Raw genomic sequence first — 22,060 nt, forward strand, 5'->3', positions numbered from 1 at the left:
CATAAAGCCTCTACAGATGATTTTGTCACACTATACTCTGTGCAAAGCATTTGTATGGTGCAGCGTTTGTGCAATTCAGTAAGGGCCTAACATATTACCATAATTTGCAAAGATATATAAAACTTTTTTTTTTGTAAAACACTGTGAAAAGTACAAGCTTCTGAGTACCTTTTCAAGTGCTAAGCCCTATCACATATACCTAGAATTTTCTATTTTATGACAATACATTATCATTACCATTTCGATGTATTATCATTTCAGTATTGTAGTGTTTTGAAAGAGTTTAGTTGACATATCTGAGACTAAGATCACTTTAAATATGAACTACAATATTGATTACAATTAAAATTAAACCATTTATCAGTACATTCCACTTCTACATGTAGCTGACCAAAATAACTTTATTTTAGTTAGACTTGATAAAGTTAGTTAAATTGTGGCCATAAAATTGATTAAATCTTTTAAATCTGATGAAATTCTCACTATACCTCTCAGCAGTTTAGAAAATGAACAGGTGGACTTACATAGATACAAATGATTAAATTAATTCTAGGTACATTTTACTGTGTAAATGTCTTTTTTTCACCAGATTATTTTTACCATATGATATTTATATCACATGAAAAAGGAAAGGATTGTGTTTGCATAAATACAGTATAGAACTTTAGGTATAGTCAAAGAGGTATATGGACACTTTTTTGTCAGTTTGTCAACATCAAAGGCTGTTCTCAAGTTGTAGATCTAAAGATAAGATCAATTTAGTCTACAAAGAGCAGCTGAACTGAATACATGGTTGTTTTTTTTCCTTTTTTATATGTCCTAGATACAGGACAGGAATTGCAATTTATAAATATCTCCATATTATTTGAACCAACATTGATTTTTCAGATGCTCAAATGAGTTATTTTCTTAAACAACATGTAATTTTCCCCATGCTACAGTCCATTATGTTTTAAGATTTTTTTAACATCTAAATGCATAAATTATGTGATATTTCAGTAAACAATGATATCTTGCAAATTTTGGAAATTTATGACATATTCTATGGACTGTAAAATCCAACAATATGCTACGCGGCAAATTTTTTACGCATCATCATGTAAATTGCGGACACACAGCTAATAGATACTGCTGGATCTTAATGTTATATAGTACTAAAATTTATGTATTAGCAAATTATATTTGAGCTTTTATTCATACCATGTACTGAAGTCCATACAACCATTGTCTTTAGCCGCTAATCCCTGGAAGCACAGGGCAATAGCTTCAGGGTACAACAGTAGCCTTATGAATGAAGTGGACAATAATTAACATGTTCGCTATATATATATATATATATAATTATGTTTAGTAATAAATTTTCTCTCAATTATGCGTGTATATATATATATATATATACACGCATAATTGAGAGAAAATTTATTACTAAACATAATTTAATGTATGATCATTTGCATTTACTCTCTGGAAATTTGCAAGAGCATCGTTGAAGATTGAAAATGTAAACGATAATTAATTTTGGGACTAATTTTGCATGCTACAAGTCATAATAACAAAATAACTCAATAATACCAAATGCTGCTTGGGTATTACACTTTGCAGCATAATTGTAATTTTAAATTGTTTCCTAGGGGTTTGACAAATGTCTGTGTATTCAATCAGCTGTCTATTCTGGATATACACAGTAGTGATAAATCTTACTCAACTTCATCTTGAACAAAATAAAAACTTTTCTTTCCAAAATTGCTACAGCAGATAGCGTAGTGGTTATTTTGCCGGCATTGATGGAATGGATGTATGTACATATTCCAAAATAGGCTGTTTCTTATACTGAAAAACTGTATTGGTTCAGTTGAATTGTGTATGTGCATATAAAGTGTGTCACTTTAGCTAAGACTGTTTTACCACATTTGGCAATAAGTCTCTGTGAAGCAACCATGGAATTTCTCATTATTGTTTAATTCACTCCCACCTTATTTCCCTTTCCAGATGAAAATCAGTAGCATAATGTTTATTTTGAACATACTTTCAAATAAATGAGGATTTCGTTATCTGGAAGCCATGCTTGTGCAGCAATCTCACATGAGAACACTGAGAGGTGACCCAGGTCTCTAGTTGACTGGCCTAACAATTGCCTAAGTAGAGAGAGTCTTTCATTTCATTTGATGCCTCAGACAGCCCCCAAATGTGGATTTTCACCTCATGTCTCATTCATTTAGTAAAAGAAAATCACTGATTCACAATACAAATTCAGTTTTAGTCAATACTTTAAGTAAAAAATTAACATGTACCCTATTTTAACTTGCTGTTTGGGAATAATATGTTTGTGTTAAATTTATATTTCAATGTATAAATTTTAATTAATCACCGATATTTGGCTGTGAAAGACACTGAGTGAAGATTCAATCTAGACCATGACTGACTCATTTTTGCAAAGATTGCATTGATTTTATTCAGTGTAAAGTAAAGAATTAGTACCAAATAAAACCAAACATGAATAACTGAAACAAATTAAGAAATACTGTCTAGCCCCCCGTTCATCAACCAGCTGCCATCCAGTAGTATGGATGGGGAGGGGGGATCACTGGAGCGTATCCCAGGTATCATAGGGCACAAGAAATAGCAAATAAAGGAATCAAACGACATGCCAAACTTTTATTAAACTAGTGACATTAAGAGCTTTAAAAATCTTAAACTGTAAGTGATTTTAGATGGTCTGATAGTTACCAAAATGAACCACAACCCAGTATTAGATAAGTGATTATGGAAGACGATGAGGGGCTGGATTTTACAGTAATAAAAAAATAAATAAATATATAAAAAACTTTTTTTGCTTTTTCTATGTGGTCATTGTGGAGGAAGCAGTAACAAGTATGCAACATTTGACGAAATGCGTGTACGAATCTTGTGAAAGCAATGTTCTGTATGTTCAGTATAATGGGAATTATACTGAAAATCCTAAATTAGCAGTTAAATTAGTGGTAGTTTGAATATTTAAGCATTCTGGGTAAAAAAAAAATGACAGAACAGTTGGTATCCTAGGCCTTTGGCCCGAGACCCATATCGAACTCAACATATTGAAATTATTTCACATACTACCCTGCGGTGCATGCACTGCGTAGGCTTAAATGGGGACTAATACGATTTTATCACCGTTACAAATTTTTATTGACAGCGCATCATGAGTCTGAGAGCGAAACCGGCTGACATCTCCAGACCCATGTGTAACTGCCGATGCGTGTGTGCGCCTCTGTGCCTGAGGCTGCGAGGCTCACTTCCAGTAATCACAGTAATAAATGTTGTCATATCAGTTCCTCTACTTTCCGGTGCATCAGCCTTTGTCGGCAGACTGAGGAGGAGTGGACGTGCATCACCACTGCTTGTTTTTTAAATTATTTTTTCATTCTTCTTTGCATTGTATAGCAGGGTAAAAAGGGTTTCATATCAGATTTCAGATTTTAGTATCTTAGTGTTTTTAAATGCATTCAGCATCTTTTACTCTGAAGAAGATGAGATGGATCTTCGCCTACTCTTTCCCTTACGTCATTTGGTGGAAGCACTATGAGAAAAGGCTTGGCGCTATAATTTGTGCCAGTACCCGGTAACCCTTAATTGTACTATGAAACCAATATGCAATCTAACTGAATGCCAGTTTTGATTATTTTAAGAATATAACATAGTACTTAAACCTAAACCTGTATTTAATAACAACTGAAACAACACACCAGCCCATGGTATACAGAAATTCTAGTGAGAACTCTGCTATCTATTTCTTCTAGTTGATGTTAACATAATAGCAGCATATCCTGCTTTGAGATTTCAAAGATTAAGAATTTTAGCTCTTTAAAACTTCAGCTTAACAGGAGATACTGAAAACAAGGACCCTGCTATTTCAAGCAAACCTGCTTTAAGGTAATTTTGCTCAGTTGAGTTCATTTAATGCTTATCACTCTATCTTGCAAGTAGATAAAGCAAGTCAGCTTAGTCATATGACCGATATCAAAGCAAATCTTATGTGAGGAACTGTTGTATCAAACCTATTATTGTTGTTGTTTGTTGATCAAAAAGGCAGCGAGCCTCGTTACAAGGCATACGAGTACTCCTGGCATTAGTCATGGTTTCGTATTTTAAGGAGGTTTGTGGCTTTGGTGTGCGTACTTGTAACTTGAATTACAAATTTGATGCAAAACTCCTTTTCCGCATTCTTGAATTCACAGCCATTGACAGCACCTCAGGAGGGCATCAGCAGAATCCCTGTGATTTTTATTCAATTCCTTATTAGCTCCCAGAGTGTCAAAGGGCATGGAAATAACATTAAAATATATGATGTACATCTAGTGTGTGCTATAGCAATAGACTAAAGGAACAAGAGAAAGCTAAGCAGTTGATGGACTATTTGTGAAATCTCACAAAAGGTGATCCTCTAGCGTATAGTGCTAGCCTTGTATATGCTCCTTATGGCATAATGTGTGTCTGGCGATAACTGAGTCCTTATGAGGTGCAATAAAGTCAGTCTGCATTTGTGATTACAATTGGTTTTTGGCCAAGTACATAAAATCTGCAAATTGGTCTAATTCTGGGTTACTTTTCCATTTTATCTTATTTTCCAAACCAGCTCACACTTATCCAGAGTTCGAATGGAAGAACCAAGCTAACAAACTAAATGTGTGAGACATATGAAAATCATGTCATAATGTTACTTCAGTCACTAATTTGCTTTACTTTAAAAAGGAACATCAAAAAATGTCTCTTTCATTAAAACAAGCAAATAACTGCAGAAAATAATTCACCAGTGAAAATAATTAGTGCTCCCTGAGACTACAGCATTGAGTTATTTGCTGTAATTCAAGTTATTTGGTGTAACAATATTGTATTTTAAAAATCGATATCAAAGCTGTGCTGGAATTGAGTTGATTTAAAAAATGCTAGCCTACTGTTCATTATAAAACTTTAATTTAATATTTTTCAACTCAAATGGACATTTCCACTGGAGATGAAAAAAACAATTCTAATTTGTATTGCGCTTCTGATTAGTTAAAGGAGAAGGCCTTTTTATGTATCAAACAATATTAGCTGAGGGGAATAATGCAAAAGGATTAATGAAGAAAATCTGAAAACCTTATAAAAATGAATGATATACATCCTCTTAATTATTTTTAAAGTGGCAAAACTTATGGAAATATAATCTTGCACTAAGTAAATGATTCATCCATCCATCTTCTAACTGCTTATCCTGGCCAGGGTCATAAGGACGATCAAATATGTTCTGTGAAATAAAAATATATATAATATACAGTTAATTCATTTCCATGATAAACATTTTTCTACATTTATTTCCCAAAAATAAACATAATACTTATCAAGCTATTAAAAACTCGAAATAGCTTTTTCCAAAATCATTATGTACCATCCATCTTTACAACATAAGAGTACTAGCCAAACTAGAAACAGAAGTTCTTGTTTTATTGACTTTACTCAAATGACCAAAAAATGATAAATTCCCACATCCTGCCTTATTATTTCTCTGTCTCCAGCAAACTGAATGGAGATCTCTTACACAACATTCAAACCCAAGTCTTTTTTCACCGTTCTCTACCTGCTGTTCTATCCTTACCAAGTTCCACAATGAAGATCCAGCTCCACAACCAACAGTTTTCCTACTTCTTGTGTCAAGCCAATAAGATGCGGCTGTCCGGTGTTCTCTGTGACACAGTCATTGTGGTGGAAAACCAGACATTCAAGGCCCACAGTCTTGTGCTGGCTTGTGCCAGCAAGAAGCTGGAGAACCATCTTACTAGCAAAGAAGATGGCCAGCAACACCACTGCACTCTCAATAGACTCTCTTCCCACACCTTCCAGCAGATTCTTGACTATGTTTACATGGAGACCCTTGAGGTCTCTGCTGAAGACCTACGTGAACTTCTAAATGCAGCCCAGCTCTTAGAAATGCATCAGCTTGGGCAACAGTGCCATGCTCAGCTTGAGACCCTGAACTTGACAGCTGGTGGAAGGCAGCTGTTGGCACCACTGGAAGTGGCTGGGATAGTGGGAGAGGGACTCACAGAGATGCTTCCAAGCAGTCCACCACTGGAGGAACAGTCTGTTACTTCTCCATCTCCTCCCCACCACTACAAAAAACCCAAGACAGACAATGCCTTACCTGTTACTGTGCCTCCAAGGGTAAGTGTGATAGCTAGCACTACCACAAGACTGCCCAACCCCTCTTCCTGCCGATCTCCTAGGCTAGGATGGCATCCGGTCACTGCTTCTCCACGCATGACTCTGACTAGCACTGACTTCATGGCCATTCGCTCTCTCCACCCCCCGGAACATTTAGTGGCATGTCCCTTCCCTGTGCCAAATCCCATGTACCCCCTCTTTTCCTCACCTGCCCTGCCCCAAGGCCACAATCCCATTATGGGCTACGCAGGGATCTTCCACCCTCTTCATCCTGCACTCCTGCCTGGATCCCATGAGCTGGCAATGACAGTCAAGAATAATTTACCAAGTAAAGGTGATTCGGTGGATGGAGCACTGATGGGTAGCACTGCTGAGGATGACAAGAGGTAAGACAGCTCCCATTACGCAGTGTTTTCACATCTAGAATGAATGTTCCCTTTTTAATGGGTTAAAGCAGTTGATTCATAGTCTCAAAACAAGAATTCAGAGTCTCCCTCATTTGCCTAAATGCTAAAGAACTAGCCAATTCACAGGTGTGCGTGTGTCAGTGAGAGTATTTTCCTGTCATACTTTTCTATATTCACAGTTTCCCTTACTTTAATTTCCCCTACAATGATGCTAGATCTGTAGAAAGCCAGACATACTTGTAGTCTCCATGCTCTGATTCTTCTCAACCTTCATCATAGTTAACATCTATGCACAAAATTGTTGAAGTAATATAGTTAAGAGAAACTATATTTTATGCATGTGCCAATCCATCGATAATCTAATCCAGCATCCACATTCTGTTCACATACAAAAACTAACCCTGTTGTAGCAAAATTATAGCAAAAAAGGTTAGGAGTAGTATATCAAAACTGGTAGACCAAGGGGTGAAAATGTTACTTTGACCCAGTGACTCTTTTGGACTTGCCTTGTAATTAACTTGTCATAAAGGATGCTGTAAACGCTAACAACAACAGCGAAAGCCCATGTAAACACTTGTGGTGTCTTTGTTCCAAAGAAAGATCACTGGAACCAGATCAGTTAAAGATAGAGTACAGTATCTATTAACAATCAGTCTTGCTGGGGATTTCCCCCCTATTTCTCCCTGTGCTGCAAACAGGTACATGAAAGGCCTAGAGGTCCACCCACTGATCAGCACACGCTGTTTCACTCTCATTCTTAGACACTGTCTGCAGATTCTCCCACTACCGTATGACATATGTCAGATTTACGTTATCATTTTTTCCTTCTCTACTTTGCCTGCATTGAGTCCACAAGTCCCCATCCCCCTTAAATTATTCAGTTTTATAACAAGATCTGTTGAAGGTTGAGGGTAAAATTGAATCAGCCTCCTACAGTAAATGTACAACTTCGAAATCATTGATATGGGCCCCTTAAATCTGAAACTGCAAGAATGTTTTCAGAGACACTATCTCCTCAGGTCCTCCTGCAGATCTTTATCACTAATCCTTGTCAGTTAAGAGCTCTGCTCATTTCCTTTCACCTAAATGCAATTTCAGATGCCTGCTACTTGTGCTTAATGTTTACTGTGAAGACTAAAAAGTGCAGCAGCACATACATACTGTGCATGTCTTTCGTAAATTACTTTTTTGCCAAATACAAAACAAATGATGTACTATAGTTAATACTAAACCCAAAATGTCTATCATAACGGTTAACAGTAAAATTTTTGTTCTCACACTGAAGAACCAGCTTCCCCCAGAATACACGTCCCCTAGATTAAGCCACTTGGTTACACTACCTTTACTCTGCATGTTTTAGTTATTTATTAATAATTTAATATCATTTTCACTGATACCTCTCTTTCCTAGATCTCTAACCTAATGTTATGTAAACATGCATAGAGTATGCAAAGCATAACTTTTTCCTGGGAACAGCAAAACATGAGGCCAGATTAGTTTTGCACAAAAATGATTACATCAGTGTTTTTTTTTTTTAAAAACAACTTTATTTCAGTGTAGTTTTTTTCTGCAAACCACACTGACATATCCTCAAGAATAATTTTTATTTTTTTTTTAAAACAACTTTATTTCAGTGTAGTTTTTTTCTGCAAACCACACTGACATATCCTCAAGAATAATCTGAATTAATCCAAAATATACCCAAAATCTATTAGCATTTGTCACCTAAAGCTATAAACAAGATGTTATTAATATATTGTGGCCAAAGCGGTTAGAGGAAGGACAGGATGTTTCGAGCAGAGATGTTAACATGCTCACATACCTGTTTTCACACCATCCATACTGCTGTTACATACCCCCTTTACCAGGAAACATATATGTTCAAAGATAAACCACAATGTCACTGCACAGTCTAGAAACAGAATTACACACGAAGTGCAATACTTCTGATGAATACATCGGCATTGTTTTTGTACCACTGTTATTGCTATGATCCAGTTTCAACTGCTATCATAGGTCCACTTAGCAAGTGTTCTGCTTTGACTAACTTACTACAGCATGACATTATGCGCAGTCAAAATGGCATTCATGTGACACAGTAACCTTGACTGAAACCTCAGCCAGACACCTGCTCCTTTTTTTTAGCAGAGGAAAAAATGTGGTGGGAGAGTGGTTCAAGCAGCTAAAGTAGCTTCTCTGCCCATCCTTTGTTCTCCAGGAAGCTTCCAGAAGCAATAGACAAGACATTCCATTGTCAGCAGCCTGGCGAGATCCGAGACAGCCACCTTCTCCAGACCCACGCTGTTTCTCACCCGGGTGATTATGGCACCTACCACCCCAATTCGACCATCCTTGTCAATTACATTAATCTACATTTTTTGTATATATAATTATGACATAATGGATAGTGTTTCCTTGTATTTACAGACCATTTTTAAACATCATTGGAACACATACAGATGATTAAAATACAGTATAATTTTTGCAATCCAGAAAATATTTGATTAATGCACATTTTGTATGTTTATAACTTTTCAATTCAATCTACACTTTCAAACTGCCATTTAGGAAAACATTTCAAACTATGTTTGTAACATAGTGCATGCATCATACAGCTAAAAACATTTTGTGGTTTTTTTTTTTTTGACAAAAACACAGCTCTGGACCCCTCATTTGTTAAGAGAGAGAGAGAGAGAGAGAGAAATAAAAATGGCACTCAGGCAAGTAAGTGAAGGAGAACACAGGTTTATGATCATCAGTGTAGTTACCCGGCATAATGAACAGCATGTTCTGCCACAAACTAGTGGTTTTGGAAATCTGCCAGAGGAAAAATAAAAGATGATTTTTCGTTTTCTTACGATTTCCCCTTAAATTCGAGTCACACTTTTACAGTGCACAATTGTTATAGTGAGCCAGCCGGCAATACGTACAGTACATGATGTGCTGATTCTTATCAGTGTCGGCAAGAAGCAAGCCAATACACCACACACTCAGCCTTTCTTTACATGCAAAAATAAAGGGGCAGCATAGATGATGTTTTTTTCCACACCGGGTTTTTAAACAGTTACTTTTCTTATAATAGTACTTTTCTGTTATGCAGCATAACCATATTCTAATTGTTTTATGTGGAATTAGGCAATAATAGATAATAACAGAGAAAGGATATCTCAATCACAAGGTAAAAACATCATTTTGGATCAGGGGTCCCTTCAGCTAATTCATGTGTAAAGGTCCTTTGTTGTGGCCGCCCTAATCTTCTCCGCTCTCTGCTGGCCCCCTGTCATGCTTGGACAACCTCATGTTAGAAGTGTCAAGTTAACTAAGGTCCACAACAAAAAAAGATCACACCTTCAGCATTGTAGCAGCATGGAGCACCACTCTATCTGTTCAGAAATGCGAAAAAACAAAGTCTGCTGTCATATAAGGCAATGGAGTAACTCTGAAGGACATTTACATACAAAACAGAGCCACCATTTTCAGCCAGTGTTGGTGACTGACAGAGGCCTCTGATACTGTTTAAACCTGTTTGCTATTTTTTTGGTATACAGTTTCACAAACGATTAAATATTAAGCCTGAAGTAGAGGTATCAAGGCAGGAAAACAGCCTGCATGGGATGCCTGTCTGTCACATGGCAATTCAGAGATACCAACTCAACTAGTCAAACACTTTTGAATTGTGTGAGGAAGCCCAGAGTTCCTGGAGGAAACCTACATGTACACAGTGAGAATACACAAGCTCCAAAAGCTAAGGGATTCCAACCCCCACAATAGATGTGAGGCTAATTGCTGAGGCACAAAAAAGGAACATTAACAGGTAGGGTGACCTGATAGTCCATGTCAGGGAGGACACTTCCAGCTAGGACAGGTTTTGTAAACTACCACTTCACTTAAAAGGACCAAGATTTCACTTAAGCACTGAGTTCTTCCTGTTAACTGATTGGTCAGTCTCTTATAATTATGCATGGGTTACTAATGCTAATGTCAAACAGCTGGATGAGTCTTTAAATCAAAGAAACAAACCAGTCAAAGCTTAAGAAGAACTAATTAGCCAAGCACAGTAGCTTTTCAGTTTCAAAGTAGTCTGTAAAACCTGAAGTAGCTAAAAGTATCCTGCCTGACAAGGATTATCTGGTCACCATATCAACAGGTAGCATACATGTAGTTGTATAGCTGATGCTTTTATCAAAAATGACCCATTTTATTTATGGCAGCTGGGTATCTTACTGGAAACTTGATGTGATTATCTGCATGTTGCAACTCCATGTCCTTTACAATCCAAACTGGTTCCTGCATAAAATTAGAAATATACAATAAACTAGATTAGCAATGTCGACCCAACGATTTTCAGATATCTGAGTCATGATAAATATCTTTTAACACCAGACATCACCTGCTGATTAACAAAATCTTTCAGTGTTGTGGATTTATTTTTTAAAACTGTCACATTGTTGAAGGATGTGAACTTGACTCCAGTTTATGGAGTCTGTTTCCTGCAACTGTGTAGTTTGTGACAGGGCATCGAGAAATCTGAAATATATCATGCAACAAAAGGGAAGGTTTAAAATCAGTCTTGGCAATACTACAACAATATTATGGCCCCCTATTGTTTGTATCCCATTGGCTTAGGGTTGGGTTGGGTTGGGTTGGGTTGGGTTAGATAGATAGATAGATAGATAGATAGATAGATAGATAGATAGATAGATAGATAGATAGATAGATAGATAGATAGATAGATAGATAGATGATAGATAGATAGATAGATAGATAGATAGATAGATAGATAGATAGATAGATAGATAGATAGATAGATAGATAGATAGATAGATAGATAGATAGATAGATAGATAGATAGATAGATAGATAGATAGACACTTTATTAATTCCGAAGGAAATTTAGGCATGCAGTGGCTCAAAAAACACAATGATAGACACAATAATTCACACGGTAATACAATAAAACAGGAGAATTGCCAATGTTCAAGTTGTGCCTATTGCTGCAGAGCATTGGTCAATACCTTGAAGAAGCTGTACAGGTCAAAGTCATTATCTGCACGGATAATAATAATTACTACTATACATTATATACATGATTAAATGTATGTAATCATGTATATAAATGTGGTGGAGGGGTTTGCGTGTTCCAATGATCCCAGGAGCTAAGTTGGCCAGGGCTTTATGCCCCTGGTAGGGTCACCCAAGGCAAACAGGTCCGGTGTGAGGAACCAGACGAAGTGCGGCTTATAAGATCCCTAATGATGCACAAAATAATGGAACCACAGTTTCCCTTGCCCGGACGCGGGTCACCGGGCCCCCCCCCTGGAGCCAGGCCTGGGGGTGGGGCTCAATAGCGAGCGCCTGGTGGCCAGGCCTATACCCATGGGGCCTGGTCGGGCACAGCCCGAACAAGGCACGTGGGTCCCCCCTCCGATGGGCTCACCACCTATAGGAGAAGTGAGCTGGGCAGTGGTCGAAGGCGGGGACCTTGGCGGTCTGATCCTCGGCTGCAGAAGCTAGCTCTTGGGACATGGAATGTCACCTCTCTGATGGGGAAGGAGCCTGAGCTGGGGCATGAGGTTTGGATCAGTGGTTAAAAAGCTCCTCAGTGGCCGGGCCCCGGGGGTGGATGAGATCCGTCCGGAGTACCTTAAAGCTCTGGATGCTGTGGGGCTGTCCTGGTTGACACGCATCTGCAGCATCACGTGGACATCGGGGGCAGTGCCTCTGGACTGGCAGACCGGGGTGGTGGTCCCCCTCTTTAAGAAGGGGGACAAGAGGGTGTGCTCCAACTATAGGGGGATCACACTCCTCAGCCTCCCTGATAAGGTCTATTCGGGGGTTCTGGAGAGGAGTGTCCGCCGGATTGTCAAACCTCGGATTCAGGAGGAGCAGTGTGGTTTTCGCCCCAGCCGTGGAACAGTGGACCAGCTCTATACTCTCCGCAGGGTTCTGGAGGGTTCATGGGAGTTTGTCCAACCAGTCTACATGTGTTTTGTGGACTTGGAGAAGGCATTCGTCCGTGTCCCTCGGGGAGTCCTGTGGGGGGTGCTCCGGGAGTATGGGGTGCCGGGCTTCCTTTTAAGGGCTGTTCGGTCCCTGTATGACCGGTGCCAGAGCCTGGTCCGCATGAGCGGCAATAAGTCGGACTTGTTTCCGGTGAGGGTTGGACTCCGTCAGGGCTGCCCTTTGTCCGATTCTTTTCATAGTTTTTATGGACAGAATTTCTAGGCGCAGCCAAGGCGTTGAGGGTGTCCAGTTTGGTGACCCCAGAATTAGGTCTCTGCTTTTTGCAGTTGATGTGGTTCTGTTGGCCTCATCGGACCGTGACCTTTAGCTCTCGCTGGGACAGTTCGCAGCCGAGTGTGAGCGGCTGGGATGAGAATCAGCAGCTCCAAATCTGAGACCATGGTCCTCAGCCGGAAAAGGGTAGAATGCTCTCTCCAGGTCGGGGATGGGGTCCTCCCCCAAGTGGAGGAGTTTAAGTATCTTGGGGTCTTGTTCACGAGTGGGGGGATGATGGAGCGGGAGATCGACAGGCGGATCTGTCGTGGTAAAGAAGGAGCTGAGCCAAAAGGCAAAGCTCTTGATTTACCAGTCGATCTACGTTCCTACCCTCACCTATGGTCACGAGCTGTGGGTAGTGACCGAAAGAACGAGATCACGAGTGCAAGCAGCCGAAATGAGTTTCCTCCGCAGGGTGGCTGGGCTCTACCTTAGAGATAGGGTAAGGAGCTCGGTCATTCGGGAGGAACTCAGAGTAGAGCCGCTGCTCCTCCGCATCGAGAGGAGCCAGATGAGGTGGCTCGGGCATCTGATTAGGATGCCTCCTGGACGCCTCCCTGGTGAGGTGTTCCGGGCATGTCCCACTGGGAGGAGGCCCCGGGGAAGACCCAGGACACGCTGGAGGGACTATGTCTCTCGGCTGGCCTGGGAACACCTCGGGATTCCCCCAGAGGAGCTGGATGAAGTGGCCGAAGTCTGGGGTTTCCTGCTGAGACTGCTGCCCCCGCGATCTGACCTCAGATAAGCTTGAGATAATGGATGGATGGATGGATGGATGTAAATATATTATATGAAATATATAATCCATATACTTCACATAAAACTATATATATACACACACACACACACACACACAATAGTTTAACCTAAAGTATATATACTATGAATGATATTAAAAGTTAATATTTTAAATATATATGAAACATATATAAAGTATGAAATAAATTATATACAATTAAATATGTATAAACATGTACTCTATAAAAAAAAAAGATCCGCCATTTTTGTTCCTGTTTCTTTCGCTTTGTACTGACAACGGATGTGGTTCCGTCCCCAAGAAGCAGCGACCACTAGTCGTTTTATTTCATCTTCACGAGGGACTGCTGTCCTCCTGCCTCACCCATCTGCCATCTTGTGTAGAACACGCCATGGATCTTGAACGGCAACCCACGTTAACTCTGAAACAGTTTATCTGGCTGGTTTTGTGGGTGCAATGCAAACACAAACAGACAAACCAAACCGCATCCTTTCTGTAAGCTATTTATCTGATTGGTTTCAGAAGTGCGCTCTTTTACAGGGCCTTTGTACTAGACTGTATGTTACTGTACAGTAGGTGGCTTTTAATTCCTACTTTGGCATGCACCCTGACGCACAGATCAAATGCCACAACATATGTGACGTTTGCTAGAACAGATAAACTTTTAAGTATTTCTGCAAAAAGCTACCTCCCTAAACATTTTGGCTAAATACCCTTACAACAACTATGCAGACTGCAGGAAAAAGAAAACCTATATTTTCATTTTTGTGGAAATAAACACTACACTGTTTTGTGGTCCCCATAATACTTCCTGTAGGAGGTACTAGACATGCAGGTTTTCACTAAAGTCTGAGGACATACTGTGTTCATGTGTTCTGGCAATATGTTTATTAGTGCCACAGAGGTCCTAAATAATAGCTTTTATTTTGGTGGCATGAAAAGCTGAAGGCATTTTTTCAATAATTATTGGAGTGAGTGTGGTTCCATTTTAACTCTGGTTCCATTACAACCAGTGTATCACCCAGTGTGGATATGAGATTATTGACTTTAATCTGGGGTAGTGTGTGGCTCTGCCAGTTAGTGCTTGTGATCAGAAGATTGTTTGGTTCAAATCCCATGACTAGAAAAGTTATTTCACTGTATGGCCTATGAGCAAAGTCTAGTTGTTCTAGAGACTGCCTGTTTCTGTTTGCTCACATGTAACTTGAATTGGAGAAAAGTATCTTCCTGTAATTATATGAACTCAAAACTATTTTTACCAAATGACTACAGAAATCAATATTCCAAGCCAATATCAAAGATCAGAGTCAGGGCCGATCCAGGCATTTCTTAATTGATCGGTATCGGATACCATAGCGCCATTTATTTAAATTCCTGTGTCTGCCTAATTCATATCATTTGCAAAGATTGTAAACTTCCATCACACCCTGCAGTAAGCCTGAGGCACATGGCTTGAAACTACAAACTATCCAAGTATTAGTCGTGTAAATTCTTTAAATGGGAAACTTAATGTAGCCCCACAGCTACCTGTAATGTTTGCAATGCCATCCTTCACCATGCCATCAAGAGGAGGTAGCAACAGAGCATCATTTAATACAATGAGTCTAATTAGGCACTTGCAGCATAAGAAAGAAAACAGTGAAATCGTTCAGATGAATGTACAGACAACTACTGTATGTATCTGTATGTAAATATTTATTAAATGGGTTCAGAACTCAGAATTGGCAGATATAAATGTTGAATGGATCAGATCTGGGTAACAAGAAAACTGGGACATCCCTAGCAGAAACCTTTCTACTAACCCAGGGGTGGGCAATTTTATTTACGGAGTTGCAGCAAAAACCTGCATACACAGTGGCCCTTTCTTGATAATATTGCCCACTCCTGTACTAACCCATATAACGCACCCATTATACATGGATTTTCTTGAAGAGCAACTTTACAGATTTTCCAGTCTTTCCCAAAATCTAATTTACTAAACATCGCATGCACAATTATGTGAATTAATTCACCAAATAAACAGAAAATGTAGCCAGAGACTGGACTGCTTGCATTTTGGGCTAAAGCGGAAACCGTTCTGTGTATCTACAGACAGTAACCTCCACACCCCTCTCTGCAGCACCGGCAGAGTCTTTGCTATGCCTTCTCTGTGGCAAAAGCTTCAGGAGCCAGGCATCCCCCAGGGAGCAGCAGTCTCTGCACAGCACGATCTGGGGCCACATCTGCACCGACTGCAGACGCTCCTTTCCCAGCCATGCCGCCTTACGCCGCCACCAAAGGCTGCACACACGTGGGTCATGCTGCCGAAATCCAACAGACCAAATTCCTCACTGAAGCGTTATTTTGTGTTTTACAATTTATATTCAGAATTACATTTAGATTTAAGAAAAAAAGTATCCTTCTTGGAACCCTATATATCGTTATAGCTCCCTAACATTTTAGCAGGTTGCGGAGTATCCAAATATTAAAACAAATAATTCCTTTACTCCTCCATGTCATACACTTTTTGTTCCTTAATTCCCATTTTTGTGTCTCTTTAACTCTCTTGCAGGCCCAAGCGACATGACACTGGGCTGCAAGTACTGCGGGCGCTATTTCCGTGATGAGGGCTCTTTGCGCTCCCACCGCCGTGTCCACAGTGGGGAGAAGCCCTATCAGTGCGAACGCTGCCCCAAGAGGTTCAGCCTGAAGCACCAACTAGACACCCACCATAGGGTGCATACCGGTACAGTGCATGGCCTATGCAGCACTCCTGCATGCAGCAATCTCACCTGCACAGTCACTCTGCTACCTTGCCTTGCATCTACATGCACCCTAACCACACAGTTTGCCCTATTGTGGCCCTAAGATCAGGGGAAATTTGTTTATGTCTCCAGGCAGCAAGTATGACAGTAGCTAAGGGCAAAAATATGTAGCCCAAAGGTTGTCCCAGTAGGAACTATTGCTATGTCTGAAACTTCCGTTACTCCAAATTTAATTACCGGTCACTTATAATGAAAGCCTCAGATAAGCATAACAGTAGTAAGCTTAAGCACACTTTCTCTGCCTTGCTGAGTGTTCCTGCAGTCGGCATCATCTTTGTTGACTCGCAAACCTTCAAGCAACTTAGGCCAATCCCACATCATATCCTCCCCCCCCCCCCCAAAACAGGTGAGAAACCTTTCGAGTGTCGGCTGTGTGGCCAGCGTTCCCGCGACTACTCAGCAATGATCAAGCACCTCCGCACACATGGGGGCGCTGCACCCTACCAGTGCACCATCTGCCTGGAGTTCTGCAGCAGCCTGGCCGCCATGCAGAAGCACATCAAGACTCACCCTGCGAAGGACTTCCCAGCAGAATGGAGCATCAACAGCACCTACTTGTATACCTGCCACAACTGATGCTCCTGCATCATACCTGCCACTCCGGAGGATATGAAACTCATTATCTTTTAGCAGCAAAACAGAAATGACAATTTCCAAGTAAATGCTTAGCATAGTACAAGTTTCTCTAAGTAATTGCTCCATGCTCAAACACAGACAAAATCAATATAAGGGGTACTTTTCGACTGCACTAGCAACCATACTTTTGGAACTTACCAAAAGTACAATATCTAGTGCAGTGGAAAAGCTCACAAAGACACAACAATGTTCTGAAGCATCACGACAAAGAAGACAAACAATGCACAAACACACCACTAGTTCTCAACAGATCTAAAGTCTATATCCTGTCAGTGATGGAGGAATTAAACTGCATTAAAAGATCCAAACTGGCAGTACGACAGGTTGGCATCCAACTACAGCACATGGTACTGATTGTCAAAGCCATGAATGAAAGGACAAAGAGCAAATACTGCTGTGGTCTACAGCTGTCATGAACCAGCTCTAATAGGCCAGGGGGAATGCTGGATTTACTTTTAAAGACCACTTAAGATTCAGACCAAGATTATCGCTTTGTTTCAACTCTTAACCAGTTCTTTATTTCATGTTAATTCAAATGCCTAACTGTAATAACTGAAACCAAAAGTAAGCTTTCAGTGTTGTTTTCAAGCTTTTTTATTTTCAATTATGAGAAAATATGCCTTTGTTGTTTGGAAAATAGTATGCAGAATTAATTATTAAATTTCATTTTATAAGTTATTTATGGCTTATTAATAAAGAGAATTTTTGACTAATAAAAGAAAATGTAAGGTGCATTATTCATTGGTATTCGTCATTCAGTTATTGTTATACTTTGAGGCAGTTAATCTAAACTCTGGACAAGCATCAGTTTAGCATGATTTAAATAAAAGCCCAGATGGACATTGCCATGCCATATGAACAGAGTGGAGACTGACACCCTTGCTGTATGTGTGGCGAAAAGCTGCCATGCAAAATGTAGCAGAATTATTAGATCGCGTTTGAAAATTTTCCTTTATCATTAATGTATTAACTGTGAGCATTTATAATATATACATGTATAACTATCATTATAATTTCCTGGAACTTGCTGCTTTAATGTCAGGAACAAAATGAATTTCTATATGTTTTGCAAAAAAGTAAAAACTCTCTTTTTTCAGAAAAATGTAGGCTTTAATGCATGGTGTTTTCTTAAACATCTTCAGTATTTTATAATTATATGTGAATGTCGTATAAAACGTATTTGACAAAATACAGGCAATGTTTTCTAAATACGTATTATAGAATGAACTAAACCTAATGACATCACAGTACTCATATGCACACAAATGTACACATATACATAAACATCTGAATTGCTTTGTTTTTTAAATGAACTGGAGTTCCAGATTATAATGGATTGGTCAGATTTAAAACACCAGTTCTTCATATCATCATATTGTTCCAAGGATGAGTCTGTGAGTAAGGTGATCTTAGTCTTAGCCTTATACTTTGATTCTGGGCATTTTCAGAAGGATAGTATCCAGAATGGTGGATCTTAAAATTAAAAGCCTACGAAGAGCTCAGGGTTTTTTACAAGTTGTTTTCAATTAATTTAAATTCTCTACCAAATATAAATTTAAAATTGATTATAAACTGCATTGATGTGGGTCCTGTAAAATGGCTAATCTTTCAAACAAATTCAACCTTACATACCCTTAATATCCCCAAATATGCTGTAGATACATAGACTTGCAATTGCTTGGAAATTATATAGTCTTGGCAAGCATTTTGCCCTTTTAGTATGTATGAAAGATACTTTACAACAGCACTGCTAAATATAACAAAAGCATAAATGAAATTTAAAAACTGATGGATACTTTCTGGATTTGTTAATATATTTGCATGAAATTTGATGTACAATTTATATTATTATTGTAAATTCATTTTCACTTTTAACCAAATAAAAAGTTTTTAAAAGCAGTTCAGATTTTCCTCTGTCTATCTCACCTGTAGGCCTATATAAATTCAAAAAGCAAGTTAAAGAAACCATGACCGGCTGCAATCTAATTAGCCAACAGTTATTTATGTAGGCCCTGTACGTGTATCTAAAGTGAAACTTTAATTGTGATCTGTTTTGGTACTTACACGTAGCTGGTTATTTTTAATAAATAAATTATTCTGCATTGATAGCAAATATAAACTGTGTTTGCTTACAATACTTTATAACACATAGGCCTATAAATGAGCCGATTACACATATATCTATGTGGAACCATATTTAGCATTTGAATCACACAAATTAAAAATAAATTATGCATTGCACTATAGACTATAGGATAACACACACACACAGACATTTGTTGTTTAGGTTTATATTACTATGTTCCCCACAGTGTAATTACATTCCTCACAGTGTAATTAAAACCTGTTTTTTTTACGTTGTGGGGACCATTTTCCAGGTCCCCACAAAGATCTGTGAATGCAATCAAGAAGTAAAAATGCCAGAAGTCTTGTATTGTGTTTGGTTATATATGGTTACGGTTAAGGCTGGGTATTGGTTATGGTCGGCATGTTGTGATTAATTTTCCCCATAGAAATGAATGGAGAGTCCCCACAAAGATATAATTACAAACCTCTGTGTGTATGTGTGTGTGTGTGTATGTATGTGTGTGCGTGCGTGCGTGCGTGTGTGTGTATTTTACCGTATAGTCTATAGCCACCTGGCAAAGGTGTTCTATCTTTCATCTCACAAATGTTTACTTCGAAAACCACGTCTTCCTGAATTTTAACCTTGCTACAATGCCTTTCTGCCCCCAACCCGCCACACACACACACACAAGCGGACTTCTTTTCACGTGTCGCAAACACCGTAGCGCAGAAGGGGCGCCAGTACTAAGGAAACGCCGAAGGTGCACACGAAAAAAAAAAGTTCACATTTAGCTTACATGACTTAAAACAGCCATATGTTGTGAAGGACCTCCATTAATCTATTTCAGTAAAAGAAACGCTAAAGTTTGTCAGTGATCAATAATAATAAATTTAATCTCACACAGCACAGCTGTTCAGACCACTGTACTAGAAGAGCAGTTTTTGAATTGTATTAGTGTTACTTCAGTTCTCAAACTCATTAGAACTCGAATTTCTTAAAAGTCGAACCAACCACTTCGGAAAAAACGTACCTAGTACTCGATCTGAATCTCAGAAGTCAAACCGTGAACGCCGACCTAAGATAACTTGCACGGGTGGGGAAATGAGTCACGTGGCATGTCTCTCAGCGGAAAGAAAGGGTAAAGCTTCAGTCTCAGCCTCGCATTCGCTGTGATAGCACCGTGCATGTTTACACAAACTGAATACATATATTTAGACAGTAAAAATACATTTAGACAATGATAGAAAGTAACAGTAATTATTATTATATAATAAAATACATTTTAAAATAAAGATTTCTAATTAATTGTTTTAATATTAATAATAAACCATTAATACATTTAATTATAATAATATTGTCGTGCTGAACGGGGACAGAACGGAGATAAAGGCGCAGACGTCAGGGTATCGGGGAATACAGGGTTTAATTACAGGTAAGGCAGGCAAAACGCAAACGGACAAAACAATGACCAGACTGGGGAAACAAACTGAAACGCGGACGAAATACAGAGGACTCATGACAACAACCAGTGACAGCTGATCACACGGGGATTCCACACAGGGTTAACAAGGGGGCGTGGCTCACGGAAGGAGCAGATGATCGGGGCAGGACACATTGTTTGGATACATTTATTTTCTTACTTTACAAAGTACTGTTTTGATAAATGTGCTTAGATGTGTTTAGTACAGTATATGCTCGTCTTGTTTTATCCGGTAAATTTTGTGTTTAAATGCTAAAAAAACATACTTAGGTGTAATTTTTTGGGGCCGGGAACCAATTAATTGGTTTTCAATTACTTCTTATGGGGAAAATTCGATCAGAACCTGAACTTTTTAGCATTCGATCCGGAGTTCTGAACGGATTAATTTCGAGTTCTGTGGTACCACTGTATTTGGAAACACTGACATTAAAATACATACACAGCACAGACCTAATGCTTAAGAAGCAAACTTATCGTCTGTGACCACCGTGTGTCGCTATTTAATAAGAAAACTTAAGCCAATGCTAATTTCTGAAGGTGCATGTGGGTCCCCATGTCACTGTTAGCAAAGTGTGAGATGGAACTGTACTGGGTTTTCTGAGGTTGCACTAGATGTGCCTTGGTCTCTAGTTTTGGCATCCACCTTGTGACTAACACATCCTGAAGAAATATAAGGATGTCCCTATCAGCGACAACAAAGTGTGTGATGCACCCTGAGGAGAAGGCCAACAGAAAAGAGCCATATGAAAGCATACCACATAACAGATGAAGACACCAATCCTTAAATAAAATAAAGAAGAAATTCCTCTCAGTGGAAAATTCCTCTCAGCCTAAAAATCTAATAAATATTTACAAGAAACATTCAGAAAGAAAAAATATTTAACATTTTGTTCTGCCAAAGGTAATTACCACACCAGGAAATTACACTTTGGTTCATCCATCCCTTTTTAGATCACTTTTGGTGAGGATTATAGTCACAGTGTGCTGAGCAAGACAAAGCAGATACCTCTTTCCAAGATTATAAAGCCAGCAATGATCATCATGAAGCATGGGCGTAAATTATGGGGGGATGGGGGTGTAGCCCCCCCCCAATAAATCAAAACCAGCTAATACAACCCCCCCAATAATCATGTTTCCCCCATAATGGGTGGAGACCTCAACCCCCCCCCAGTGTTCCAGCCAAAGTTACGCCTTTGTAATGAAGTATACCAATTTTGGAGTATCTTGCCCAAGTGGGTTGTGGGCCATTCATTAATGAATACATCAATTCCAATTCAGATAAAGAAATGGGATTGGAATTGGGGAAAAACTAGAAGAAGCAGAATTGGAACTGAATTTGAAATTCACAAAGTTAAACTGAATTAAAAAAATCTGTGTAAATTAATGTTTTGTGAACATTTTTATATTTCAATTTCTAAGTGTAATAAAATGTTAATGTCCCTTTCAGGT

At 39.1% G+C, this 22,060-nt stretch overlaps 1 protein-coding gene and 1 long non-coding RNA gene across 4 annotated transcripts in view; one reads left to right on the top strand and one right to left on the bottom strand.

Moving 5' to 3' along the window:
* The window catches only part of LOC140586347 (uncharacterized), a 44,027-nt gene that overhangs the window by 9,762 nt on the left and 12,205 nt on the right, over positions 1-22,060 (bottom strand). The gene's annotated exons all lie outside the window — the stretch shown is intronic.
* LOC140586346 (uncharacterized) lies at positions 5,322-18,962 on the top strand. Of its 3 annotated transcripts, XM_072708157.1 has the most exons (5): positions 5,626-6,566; positions 8,806-8,903; positions 15,743-15,913; positions 16,175-16,348; positions 16,774-18,962. In XM_072708157.1, exons 1-5 carry the CDS (start codon positions 5,626-5,628, stop codon positions 17,001-17,003), a joined length of 1,614 nt encoding a protein of 537 aa, XP_072564258.1. In that variant the 3' UTR covers positions 17,004-18,962. The 3 variants fall into 3 exon arrangements, with proteins under 3 accessions (XP_072564259.1, XP_072564257.1, XP_072564258.1); XM_072708158.1 differs by lacking the exon at positions 16,774-18,962 and having other exon boundaries at positions 5,322-6,566; positions 15,715-15,913; positions 16,175-16,344; XM_072708156.1 differs by lacking the exon at positions 16,774-18,962 and having other exon boundaries at positions 5,325-6,566; positions 16,175-16,632.

The sequence above is a fragment of the Paramormyrops kingsleyae genome, unplaced genomic scaffold (genome assembly GCF_048594095.1).
Source record: "Paramormyrops kingsleyae isolate MSU_618 unplaced genomic scaffold, PKINGS_0.4 ups41, whole genome shotgun sequence".
NCBI lineage: Eukaryota > Metazoa > Chordata > Actinopteri > Osteoglossiformes > Mormyridae > Paramormyrops > Paramormyrops kingsleyae.

What these genes read in the sequence shown, in the direction of transcription:
- LOC140586346 (XM_072708156.1), top strand. Translation starts at nt 5,491, where the DNA reads ATGATAAATTCCCACATCCTGCCTTATTATTTCTCTGTCTCCAGCAAA. An exon ending in CCACGCTGTTTCTCACCCGG is followed by an intron (nt 8,904 to 15,742) that starts GTGATTATGGCA and finishes CCCTCTCTGCAG; the next exon opens with CACCGGCAGAGTCTTTGCTA. An exon ending in CCACCAAAGGCTGCACACAC is followed by an intron (nt 15,914 to 16,174) that starts GTGGGTCATGCT and finishes ACTCTCTTGCAG; the next exon opens with GCCCAAGCGACATGACACTG.